The following is a 12,978-nucleotide window of genomic DNA, read 5'->3' as shown; positions in this document are numbered from 1 at the left end:
AATAGCATAAATGACTAATACCTAATATAAATTGACAGAACACTAGAACAGTATAAATCCTAAAAATGAATAATGTTTTCGTTTTCTGCTTTTTTTTTTTTTTGAGTTCTTTCAATTTGTGCCGACATATATTTTGATGTTATAAATATTTTTTAAAAAAAATTAAAATTTCAATTGATATGCATACGATTCTGTTAACGCAAGTAAAAAAGGCCTCTTTTTGACTTTTTTTTTTTATAGTCATCCATTCCTAGTCAAGTGGTATTACACCAAAATTTAACTCCCACTAACGAAGATGATAAATCAAAGACCAAATCATGGGAAAAGCCAAGAAAAACATAAAAAGGTGAAAAAAATAGTATTTCATTCATACTTTAAATTGGATATTACATGAGTACCGTGAAAGATAAATCGGTCAATGGCCAAAAGCTTTATGGATAATAGTGGTATTCATGTCTTAATACTGGTGTTGGCGTTTTATGGTTCCATCATTTTTTTTTCTTATCTCTCCACCAGGGTATGTTACTTCTTTTCGGTTTCAGAGTTGTCGATTCTGGTCGGGATCGGTTTACTTTTACCTAAGAGTCATAATAATACCCAACTTGACTCTTGGTCTTGTTATATCAATGCAGAATTTTTTTTTATTTTTTGTTTTTAAAAAACTCATATATTAATTAAGTTGAGCTACCCAATAGGCTAAAGCAATAGACTTACAAAAAAAATCAGTTACAAACATGAGAATTCAGAGACCAGACCCAACAAGGTAAATAGATCTTGCTCTGTTGAAAGACCTAAAGCAGAAACTGAACATCAAACTGGCGAAAGCAAGTCCGACAACTTTGTGGCGGTTCCCCTGAAATCGGAAAACGAGAATTGGAAGCTTTCGGACTCCAATCCCGTCTCCAATCAGGCGACCCACACGATCCATCATAGAACTTCTGAATGCTCAAGTCCCCGACTGAAGGCTCTACGATGTCGTATCCCATACCAAGCAATCACGACATACTCAGACCTCACCCCATCTTCCTTGTCAGTCGACTTCTTAATCCTCCGACTAGGGTTTCCTTTGTTCTGATCTGTGGAAGCCAAACGTGATGATTTGAGAAGCTGGAAGCTCAATCCAACGAACAAAAATCATTGCCCCACGCAAGCCAACAGAAATCCAGAAGGATTCATGTAAAATTATATAATCCATGTAAAAAGTTTGCCAAAAAAAAATGTTTAGGTGTTATTAAAAAAACGTTTAGATAGAAAAGATTTGATAATCTAGTGATTTTAGTTCCTCCTTGATCCACATGATCCGCTTAATAGTTTGATACGTATTGTTTGATTCATTTTTCCATTCAAAGCCCGTAATAGGTGATTAAATGGTGGTATAGTTACCACTAAACGAGAAGCCAACAAAAAACAGATGCTGATGTAGAGTTGGCAAACAAACATAGATAAATAATGGTTATAAAAGAAAAGCAGAGAGAAGAAGAATAAGGCCAATAATATAAAGTGGGGATGCGAATAAATATTTGTATATTTGTCTTCTTGTGTTCCCCCTTCTTCTCCATATCAATTTAAAAATAAGTAAATGTCGTTAAAACAAGTAACGATTAACATAAAATTAGATATCTGTAATTTTGTGTCTAGAAAACAAGTTATGATTTGGATTATCCTTTACTCGTTTTACATTTTTAAGATATTATGGCTTATCCGTTTTTCGTTTTCTTTTTTAATTACTTAGATAGTTATTTTTTTTTACTATTTTATACTAATCTAACAAAATAAAAGTTATACTAGCTACATGCAGAGACGACTAAACAAAAGAAATCCGCAAAATACTCACAAATAATCCACTAACGCCGCCAATGTTGTGCTACAAAAGTTTAAGAAAGTGATTCCAAGATTAGGTAAATCACGAGTACCCCCTTCCTTATCTCATACCACGATCCCATTCGATATATAATCTCACGTAATGGAATGGGACAAATAACAAGCAAGTAGACAATTTGTTAACGTGTATATGAAATCTCGAAATAGCCGTTTTGAACAAGTTAAATACGGATAGACAAAATTTCTTACTCAACTAAGTTAAGTAACAAACCCAAAATCACGGGCAAAGTAAACCACAGTCTTATATTATGCTTAAAATAAAGAAGATCCCATATTTGTTTGGCAAAAAGATCATAAATGTAGTCGAAGGGCTCCACGCGCAGCGACAAAAACGGAACAAAAAAGAAGAAAAAAAATCAAAAGATTCAAAAACCTTTCTTCTTCTTTTATAACATCAACTATTCATATTTGTGTAAGACAAAAAAAAAAAAAAAGAAGCGAAGATTACGGGACCAACAGTGACGTGGACCTCTCCCCCGTCGGTGCCCATACCACCAACTTTATTACTCCACTGGTCACTTGCTTGTTCGAACCAAATCCAATTATTCGTAACTATGTTTCAGATTGTTGGCTAACTGATGATCAAATCTACAATAATATACTTAACGTTTACTATATTGTTTGGAAGATAGTATAACAATTCATCGGTTACTGATGCTTGTTGCAAAAAAAAACAAAAAGAGGGAAAAAAATGATTAAACGCTTGCATCTGTTTGATTTGGACTCTCACAGATTCCTCTATATAGTCAACTATAATCAACACACGTGAATCATTTCGTCATTTGATTATTGTTGAGACAAGAGTCAATTACCACCAAACATATTATTTTTAATCATTAAAGTTCCGAAAACTCCGGGTGATGGCCGCAAATTTAAGTTTTGGTTTGATATTGTATGTGGTATGATGGTTTGAGTTAACATTATTATTGTATCATCATCCGAATTTAGACCTACATAATAAATGCAATATGTTATATATAAGAAATTCCAACGACCACAATATAGAAAAAGAGCAGCAATTTTATTTATATCTCATTGGCTTTCATAAATGTTACTTAAGTAAGACACTAGACGTTGGCAAGGACTGAATGACTTAATTGATATGTTTTCATGCAACCATATTTCGTTTTTCATTTACTTTATCATTTTACCATATTAATCTTGAAGTAGAGGAATAATGTTGTGCACAACCAAGTCTGGATCCCAGCTACCACTATCTTCAAGCTCATCGATAGAAAGATACGCAATGAAATCATCGCAACACAAGCGATACCGCAACCTCATGCAGCTCTGGTTAACATGAATTCACACTATGTGACTTCCAAATCTTTTGTCTCCTTGTTTTTATTTTGCCAAGGATTTAAACCTATAGATTCTTACTCTATAAAAAGCCAAACTTTTCATTTTTAAATGATATTAACATCCATAACAAAAGAAAATCTCAATCCAAGCCTAAAATCACAACCCAACCCCGAAGATTATAAACGGCCTTGAAAATCACATAACAACCTTAAAGGCTATAATTGTCACCAAATATTATTACATACCGACTCTGAAAATAACATAACTTATATATACTAAAATTATGTCAATTCAGATGTAAGATTGTATCAAATATTTTGAAAGTACTAGTTACTAAATGAAAAGTTTAGAAATGTATCGGGGACTTAAGTTTTCGAAAGAGAGAGAGTGTTTAACTAATCGCCTCAAATTGTTTTATGAATTTTTAATTTTTAAGAGGTGCATTTGTTCCGTTCATGTGGCTATGGGAGAGTCTCAATACATACATGATACATACATTATTGGTCTCTTAATTTATTCTGGGAAAATAGAAACTATAGAAATGCATTCTTCTAATCAATCATATATAATCCATAGAAATACAAAAAAGATATGTATTATTACTCTTTTATTTATATGTAACAACCACATTATCCCACCTTAACACATGATTAAGAAATGACTTTTGAGCAAAATACATTTCAAAATTATCAAATTCCTTGGAATATTTGGCAGTTCCATAAAACATTTTCCTCTAATTATTGTCAGAAACTTAAAAGATTTGTAACTGCTGGTCCCGTACTATTTATTGCTTCATTCCTTATTACTAAGCAACAAAAGTCACGCGTGAGATAAAAAGACACTATAAAAGAAGATCCTTTGCAGTTCTCTGTTCTTGCTCCTTCTTCTTCATCTCTCTTTATTGATACTGTCCGAATAATAATAAAAATTCACTCTTTTTGTCTTCTCAAGACCGATTTAAATACAAATCATTCTCCTTTTCCTCTTGAATTTTTTTCCTTTTTGAAAATTTCGAGTGATTTAAGGAGGGAAAATAAAGAGAGAAGAAACAAGAACAAAAGCATCGTTTGCGAATAAGACTTCTCCTACTCTCTTTTTGTTTCTCGTGTTCTTATGACAGATTATAAATAAGATTAGGTTTTTGTCTTGTCTTGGCGATAATGCCTAGAGAAGGGTTTAAAGATTTGATTTAAATACTCTTTTTTTGGTTTTTGTTGTTTGGGTTACGATGCAAAGAGTACACAACAAAGCGATTGATTCTATCGGAGCTTTTAAGCATTTAATCAAACAGAGTAACGGCGGTGACGGTGGAGTGACGGTGGCGGATATGCAAGAACCAAGCATAGAGACGGATAAGCTTAGCTACGAGATATTCTCGATTCTTGAAAGCAAGTTTCTTTTCGGGTATGATGATGACCCGAAGCTTATGGAATCAAGGAGCAGAGACCCGAGTCCGGAGCAAGAAACAGCATCACCGGCGATGGTGGATTGTTTAAACGGCGTCGTTCCGGGTTCAATTAAGAACCAGAGAGGTAAAGTTTGTGTTTTGAGTATCGATAGTGGTGGAATGAGAGGGATTATACCTGGAAAAGCTTTGGCGTATTTAGAACATGCTCTGAAATCAAAATCGGGTGACCCGAATGCCCGAATCGCTGATTACTTCGACGTAGCTTCCGGTTCCGGTATCGGTGGGATTTTCACGGCGATGCTTTTCGCGTCGAGTGATGGTAACCGTCCGATCTTCAAAGCGGAGGACACGTGGCGGTTTTTAGCTAAGAAAGGTAAAAGCTTTTACAACAAATCACCACCGGGGATACTAAACCGGGTTATGAAAACCGGGTCTGGTGGTTCGGGTGGGTCGGGTTCGAAGCTTGAGAAAGCGATGAAGGAGTCGTTTGAGGAGCTTACGCTTAAGGATACGCTTAAACCGGTTTTGATCCCTTGTTACGACCTTACGAGCTCTGCACCGTTCTTGTTCTCACGTGCTGATGCGTTGGAAACGGACGGTTATGATTTTAAGCTGTGGGAGGTTTGTAGAGCTACGTGGGCTGAGCCAGGAGTGTTTGAGCCGGTGGAGATGAGATCAGTTGATGGTAAGACGCGGTGTGTGGCGGTTGATGGTGGTTTAGCTATGAGTAATCCTACGGCTGCAGCGATTACTCATGTGTTGCATAATAAGCAAGAGTTTCCGTTTGTTAGAGGTGTTGAGGATTTGCTTGTGTTGTCACTTGGTACGGGACAGTTGGTTGATGTTAAGTATGATTGTGATAAGGTTCTGAAGTGGAAGGCTAAGCATTGGGCTCGGCCTGCGGTTCGGATTTCTGCTGATGGAGCGGCTGATACTGTGGATCAGGCTGTTTCCATGGCGTTTGGTCAGTGTAGGAGGAGTAACTACGTCCGTATTCAGGTAAATGCTTATGTGGTTTATTAGTTCATCATTATGTCATTCCGTGGTTTTGTATGTTTTAAGCTGCAGAATCGCGGAATGGTAGACTAGTTATGTGAAGCTGAATCTTGATATTGATACCAGAACTTTTGTTTGGGTGGTTTTATAGGCGAATGGATCAAGCTTTGGTCCGTGCAAACCAAACATAGACACAGATGCGAGTCCAAGTAATGTGAATATGCTTGTGGGAGTAGCAGAGGAGATGCTGAGGCAAAAGAACGCAGAGTCTGTTCTGTTTGGTGGTAAAAAAATCAATGAAGAAAGCAATTATGAGAAGCTGGATTGGTTAGCAGGTGAACTCGTGCTCGAACACCAGAGGAGGAGTTGCAGAATCGCTCCCACAGTAGCGTTCAAGCAATCCGGCGACAGAAGAGTCGATCAACAGACCATTTTCAAGGATATTGATTGTATGTTTTGAAGATTTTTATATTGTATAGATTTGTGTTTAAGTTCGGAGAAGAAAGCAAACATTATCTTCGAAATAGGCTTTTATTAATCTTAAAGATATGTGTTATTTTGGTTTTACTAATTTGTTATTTTCCATTGACTCAAAAAGAGCTTCGTTAACAAAACTTTGGAATGCATATATGATAATCAGCTGAGAGCGTCAAGGCTAATCAACAAAATCAAATTTAGCCTAATTACCTTAGCTCATAAAGATTTACATATCTCTTAAACAAGAAGATAGTTGCCAACTTACTTTTTAGAACCTCTTAAGTCTCTGTTGGTTGGTTACAGAGTCACTGATTTTGCAAAACATCATGATGCATTTCAAAATTGTAATACATTAATGAATTAATTTGTTGATACCAGTTTTTCATATTCAAAAGCATATTCTTTATTTGGAATTTTCTAAAAAGGAAAAGATGTGTAATGAGACCAAATCTCTTTATGTAATGATTTGATTTAACGTAAGTTCAAAGATGTGAACTTGGGACCGTAATGAATAGAACGTATCAAGAAGGCTGTTATGAAATCATATTCATTGGCGCTCCAATAAAAGTCACTTTCTTGATTCTAAATATATATTTTTCAACAACATTTATTATACAATTTGATTTCGGGTAGTGGTACACAACCATATTATTATCATAATCAGCTCATATGTTTTAATCTTATAATAATTATTTTATGGTTACAAATTAGAAGAGTTGGAAGGCCAACAAAAAAAAATTGTATAGTCGTCGTCCTTGTGCGTGTGCATGGAGAAATTCTCAGTGTAAAATTGTAGAGTTAGCAGAATTTTACAGCTATAATTTAGAGTAAACAAAAGACCGTAGATTGTAGACTCAAAGTTTTGGAATCGATGGTTTAATTCGTCTGTCGTTAATAGTAAATCACTCAAAATACTAGATTTTTCTATGAGTGAAAGATGTTGTAACAGGTAAAGAAAAAGAAAACTAGCTACGTGCTTTGTTGACAAAATGGGTATACTTATCCATATTGTCAATTATGATTCCACAAACGTCAGATGATTTAAAGAAAAAGATGTATGTGAATCTTTCAACAAATCTATTAAATCCTCTCACAGTTGAATTTTATATGGGTCTATCTGAAAGTAAGTGGGAAACTAAATGGTATGTACAAGACAAGATAAAAGGAAAGAAACACCATAACTTTAGTAGAGTTTTGGATCATGTTTTTTTTAATATTCACAATATACAATAGGTGTGGATGTTAATGAGGTAGAATTCTTTGGACACATGATACCTAATTCCCAAACACAAAGCTGAACCAACATCATGCAATAATACACAACGTACGTACATGGGTTAATTTATTGACTCTTTGTTGATTTTGAGTTGGAAAGCTCATAAAAATTGACATTGTATCAAAACTCATATCGTTGACTCAAGTAAGATATGTTGCCAATCTTTGGAAAAGATTCGCTTCGAGGCAGAAAGAACCATCATTTGGAGAAGTTGTTTTAGGAAGTACATATCGAAAATAAAAAGAGATTTCTAATATGCATGACCGGTTATGAAATTTTGGAGGCCTAAAATTTTTTTAAAAGTTTTATAGTAGTTTCTAAAGTTAGGGGTCTATTTACAAAAGAAAAAAAATAAAATTAGAGAACTATTTTGTAAATAAAATATATCTAGAATTATGGGAGTCAAAAACAATTGACTCACCTGGCGATGCTCAATTGCCCTGCTAATATATAAAAGATATGAGATAATCGATTCACTCTAAATTGGTTTGGAGTTGGAAAATCCATGAGCTTTCACAAACATTTCTTGAAAATACATGTGACAACCAAAGATGCATATGATTAATGTTGCAAATTAGATAAGTAAGCATAAAAAAACGTCAAATAATTAAACAATTTGTATACAAAAATTATATGGAAATGTTAGGAATAGAATTGTTTACCGACCCTAAGGATGATAGGGTGCAGTGGCTGAAGGATTGAGGATGAATGAGTTATCTAATGAAGCAAAAAAAAAATCACAGAACCAAAAAACATCAATACATTTAGCTTAAAGGTCACCAATGTCAATCTGTTATGGGAAATGTTTGCGTGTGCTCGTATCCGAACGACTATATGATAATGTGAAGCCCACACGGCTATGAATTTACTGCATACACGATGTTCTGAAATTTCGTAGTTGGTCCATATTCTAAAGAGTTGAGAACAGTTTGATCCAGCTTAAAACTATATGTGAATATGTGATATAGAGCTTAAAAATATGTTTGGTCTATAACCACATGTAAAAACCACTACTATCAATAGAGAACCCAAGATTACCAATTCTGCTGCTAATCCAAGACTAATACAAACTATCACGAAAACTGCTTGGATATAAATGCGAAAACCAAAACTGTAAATAATGAATAATGCAACATACTGAATATACAATCTATGCAAAAGCATCAAGAAAACATTGCAAAGACGAAAGAGAATCTACTAATGCTTAGCTTTATATGCAAAATGGACAAAAAAAAATGTAGGAACAAAAATTGATCTACCCTAAGGATGATAGGGTGTAAATGCAACGACTAAAGGATCGATGGAGAATGAATTTTCTATGAAGCAACAAAAAACATAACCTAAAAAAAGTCAATACATCCAGGTTCAAAAGTCAACATATTCATGTGTTGTTCAAGGGAGAGGCCTCAAATGTACCTCATATAGTTCATATATAAATCTCTGATTATCATTTTCTGTCGTCATATTTAAGCCTTTATTATAGAACTTTCATATTGTACGTCTTCAATTTTTATATGTGGTATACGAACGAAAGACAATTAATTATCGATAGAGAAATAAGGTTATCGAATACGTATACATTGATCCGAGCCCGTAGGCCCTGACCATTTAAGAAAAAAAATACAATACATTGGACCGACTATTCAACGAAAGCAAATTAAATGTATTATACTCAAAATCGCGATCAAGTAAGAATAAGTGATCAGACCAATCAGTTAGTATTTGTCCAAAAAAAAAAAACCAATCAGTTAGTAATTCATTCATATGACATCAGATGTAGTCATGGAGAAGATGTTATGTTCCTGCCTTTTTGCTGACTAATTATACTTAGTATTATTTAAGGGAGAAGATGTAGTATTTTTTAAGGGATTAAGTCCTTCAATCTTAGTTGTTTAAATCGTGATGGTATAATATTATATAATTAACGAGTTTCGTGTTTGATAAAAATAGAAATAAAGACTAAGTCTATCATTAATTTTTAATGTGATGTGATTAGTCTAGTTCGACCGGTACGTCCATAATTCGAAAAGGATCTTATTCGAGTTAGTTGGTGTATCATTTTTTCAACTTTGACATATATATCTTCAATTTATTTCTTTTGATTTTAATCAAAAATAATTAATGAAATACATTGTTATAGAGGTTAGACAATTAAGATAAAATTAAAAGTACTTGAAATGTATATAAAAAAGCCTTACTAAATTTTCTGAAAACCATATATTAAATTTATCAATCCAGTTATTTACTTGATGTTTTACCAGTTAAAAAACCATTTGAACTTCTATTGCATTTTGAAAATATTTTGTTTTCTTTTGACTTTTCAGGTATTTGAGTGAATGAATAATGTAACAAGTGGTTTCAAAAAAAAAAAAAGGGATGATATTTCGGGTAAATTTAACCTATTGGATTCGAATAATCAAGATTTCGAAACTGCGTCAGACTATGAATAAAAATATTTAGTTGGATTTAAACACTAAATTTTAAAGCTATATCTAATCAAAAATATAAGCTCATTCGAAAACAAACTGTAAAAACTAATCCATAGAAGATTATGTTGTACATAAATAACATAAGTAACAATTTTTCTAAACCAAAGCCCCAAAACCTCCAAAATCCAAACTGAACTTCATGTTGACCGTTCAGAAAGAATTGATATTATGGGCAGAGTGAATGAATAATGTAACTTTTCGACATTTTTTTTTGTTTTTTTTTTGTCGTCATGACTTTTGTTAACCTCCTTATTAAGATTAAATGCACCTAAATATAATGAATGAATAAGGAGGAAAGAAATGTCTTAACATACTAATTTTGTGTTTGTCCAAAAAAAAATCATGCTTATTCTGTGATTCTTTTTTTTGTCGCTTTAATTTATTCTTTCGTCGAAAAAGATAAACGTACTCTTTCATTCTATATGACTATATACATAGAGCATTGCATAGAAAAACTGTTCATGAAAAGTCAAAATAAGATGTTGAAAAAAGAGAGTCAAATTAAGAGAAACGTAATATCTGAAAATCTTTTTGATGATTCATTTCACACGTTGATCAAGTTGTGGACAACAACTAACGCCGATATCAATTCTCAACTACTATAGATTTTAATTTTGAGACAATGTTATTATCATAGAAAAGTATTACTTCGTATAGAATTTGACTGTTTATTGGCGTTTTTTTTTTTTGAAACTTGAAAAATTATAAGTTAAATAATACTTTTATATTTAGAGAGATTTTTTTTTTGTTTCTATCAAAAATTATATGCAAAACTATATACGTAAACTAAAAATATATATATATACTGTTTTTTTTTTGTGTGTTTGTAACAAAAAATGGATATGTTATTAAGAAAATCAAAACTATTATGTTTTTTTTTTTTGAAAAAAAAAAATTATTATGTTTTTAGATGTAGGACCCTATTTAAACGTACTAGAGATTGGAAAACAAAAAAAAATCGAATGTTACATTATTTCTTAAAAAATAGTGTCCTCGAAAACTCATTTTCAATAACTTAATTTGCATTCAATGTGATTCGAACTTCTACACCTAATTTTTTGTTGCCTATGCCTTTTCTGTTAACGATCACTTTACTTCAATTTACTATGTTTATTGATACAAAGGCACACTCTAATTTTGCAATATGAATGTTAGTCCAAAATAATTGAACACTTGCCAATTATAGGTACATTTATTATATTAAATTTTCATACATAATTCAAATGTGTATGTTAATACTGAAACCCACTCATCAATCGGTGTTCACATCTGTCTTTTACACCTAGATATTCTATAGAACATTATTGATCATGTAACTGCATTTGTAGGTGACATCTTTCTCATATTGTATAGATACAGCGAATCAGACGTCATTATTCTTATAGCTTTAATCCATGTTAAAAAAATCGTTAGACGCTAGTTGGATAGTGAAAATGTTTTAAAACTATTTAATGTTTTAAATAGTGAGAATGTTAAGGTTCGGATAATCCATGGGTATTAACCCATTTTGACACCCCTACCCATTCACACTACGGATTCCTTCTAAGTTCTACCTTAGTCCACCCACCCACTTAATATGGGCAGTCTTTATGAATATCTATCTTATCTTTATTTTTGAAGAACTATCTAATACTAGATAGCTACCATAAATGTAATAGTCAAAATCTTTTCAATTTTTTCTACTTCTTGTTTCTATGAAAAAAAGGAAAAATGGAAAAATCATCCATTCTTGCCTTCTTGGGTTGAATTTATTAATTTTTTCTTTTTTGTTGTCACTTTTTTCTTTTAATATAGGGACAATTAAATCAACATAATATTTTGATATTATTATATAATATAGGATGAAGGATAGCTTCCAATGCCAGCCTTCCTCTCCTAATCACTCTCCAAGTCAATGTCAACGGTCTTCGCCCTCCACCTCCTCTCTCTTCCACCTCTCTTCTCTCACACACACTTCGTGGCTAATATATTCCACCAAGAACACAACCAAAAAGCATCCCTCTCGACACACACACTTCTCTCCTAAAACCAAAAAATGGTGGCTGCAAGTCCCGGTGGCTCAATGAAGAGCTTAACCATCCAAATCCTAACCGGAAGATGGTTCATGTTCTTTGGAAGTCTCTTAATCATGTCTACCGCTGGAGCCACTTACATGTTCGGTATCTACTCAGGCGATATCAAGAAAACCTTAGGCTACGACCAAACCACTCTTAATCTCCTCAGTTTCTTCAAAGATCTCGGAGCCAACGTTGGAGTTCTCGCGGGTCTACTCAATGAGGTGACTCCACCTTGGTTCATCCTCTTGATCGGAGGCATCCTTAACTTCTTTGGATACTTCATGATTTGGCTCGCCGTCACGGAACGGATCTCGAAACCTCAAGTTTGGCACATGTGTCTCTATATCTGCGTTGGAGCCAACTCCCAGTCGTTCGCTAATACCGGATCTCTCGTCACGTGCGTTAAGAACTTCCCGGAGTCACGTGGGGTTGTCTTGGGGATTCTCAAGGGCTATGTTGGTCTTAGTGGCGCCATTATTACACAGCTCTACCGTGCCTTTTATGGTGAAGACACAAAAGAGCTCATCTTGATGATTGGTAAGCACAATTTATTAAATTATTGATGAGCTTATATGGTTAATGACATGAAACAGAGTAAAACAGAGCAAAACAGAGCAAAAACAGAGCAAATTTTGAATTGAAACCCACTAATTGTATGAGTGATTGTATTTGTAGGTTGGTTACCTGCAATAGTCTCGTTTGCGTTTTTGAGAACGATAAGAATAATGAAAGTGAAGAGACAGACAAACGAACTAAAGGTGTTCTATAACTTCCTCTACATATCTCTCGGGCTTGCGACGTTTCTCATGGTGGTCATCATCATCAACAAACTCTCGGGCTTTACACAAAGCGAGTTTGGAGGTAGCGCCGCAGTGGTGATCGTCTTGCTTCTTTTGCCCATCATAGTCGTCATCTTGGAAGAGAAGAAGCTTTGGAGGGAGAAACAAGTCGCCTTAAACGATCCAGCACCCATCAATGTCGTAACTGAGAAACCCAAGTTAGATTCATCAGAGTTCAAAGATGATGATGAAGAGACAAAGGAGGAAGAGGAGAAGGTTAAAACAGCGTCGTGTTGGAGGACTGTGTTTGATC

General features: G+C 33.9%; 2 protein-coding genes across 3 annotated transcripts in view; both read left to right on the top strand.

Annotated features, from left to right (window-relative positions):
• The first annotated feature begins 3,863 nt into the window (after window positions 1-3,863).
• Window positions 3,864-6,184, top strand: LOC9317703 (patatin-like protein 6). 2 transcript variants are annotated; one of them, XM_021028898.1, is made up of 3 exons: window positions 4,016-5,590; window positions 5,739-6,049; window positions 6,087-6,184. In XM_021028898.1, the coding sequence occupies exons 1-2, from the start codon at window positions 4,412-4,414 to the stop codon at window positions 6,045-6,047; spliced, it is 1,488 nt and encodes a 495-aa protein (XP_020884557.1). In that variant the 5' UTR covers window positions 4,016-4,411; the 3' UTR covers window positions 6,048-6,049; window positions 6,087-6,184. The 2 variants fall into 2 exon arrangements, with proteins under 2 accessions (XP_002881637.1, XP_020884557.1); XM_002881591.2 differs by having other exon boundaries at window positions 3,864-5,590; window positions 5,739-6,178.
• A 5,543-nt stretch (window positions 6,185-11,727) lies between these two features.
• Window positions 11,728-12,978, top strand: part of LOC9317702 — a 2,274-nt gene continuing 1,023 nt past the window's right edge. Inside the window, exons 1-2 of the mRNA XM_021028705.1 lie at window positions 11,728-12,423; window positions 12,562-12,978. The exon at window positions 12,562-12,978 is cut by the window's right edge and continues 1,023 nt beyond it. Coding sequence (XP_020884364.1) covers window positions 11,865-12,423; window positions 12,562-12,978 — 976 coding nt within the window. The 5' untranslated portion in view covers window positions 11,728-11,864. The remainder of the gene's footprint in view (window positions 12,424-12,561) is intronic.

Source organism: Arabidopsis lyrata (genome assembly GCF_000004255.2).
Source record: "Arabidopsis lyrata subsp. lyrata unplaced genomic scaffold ARALYscaffold_4, whole genome shotgun sequence".
NCBI classification, from domain to species: Eukaryota; Viridiplantae; Streptophyta; class Magnoliopsida; order Brassicales; family Brassicaceae; genus Arabidopsis; species Arabidopsis lyrata.
This window is presented reverse-complemented; position numbering and strand designations above follow the sequence as displayed.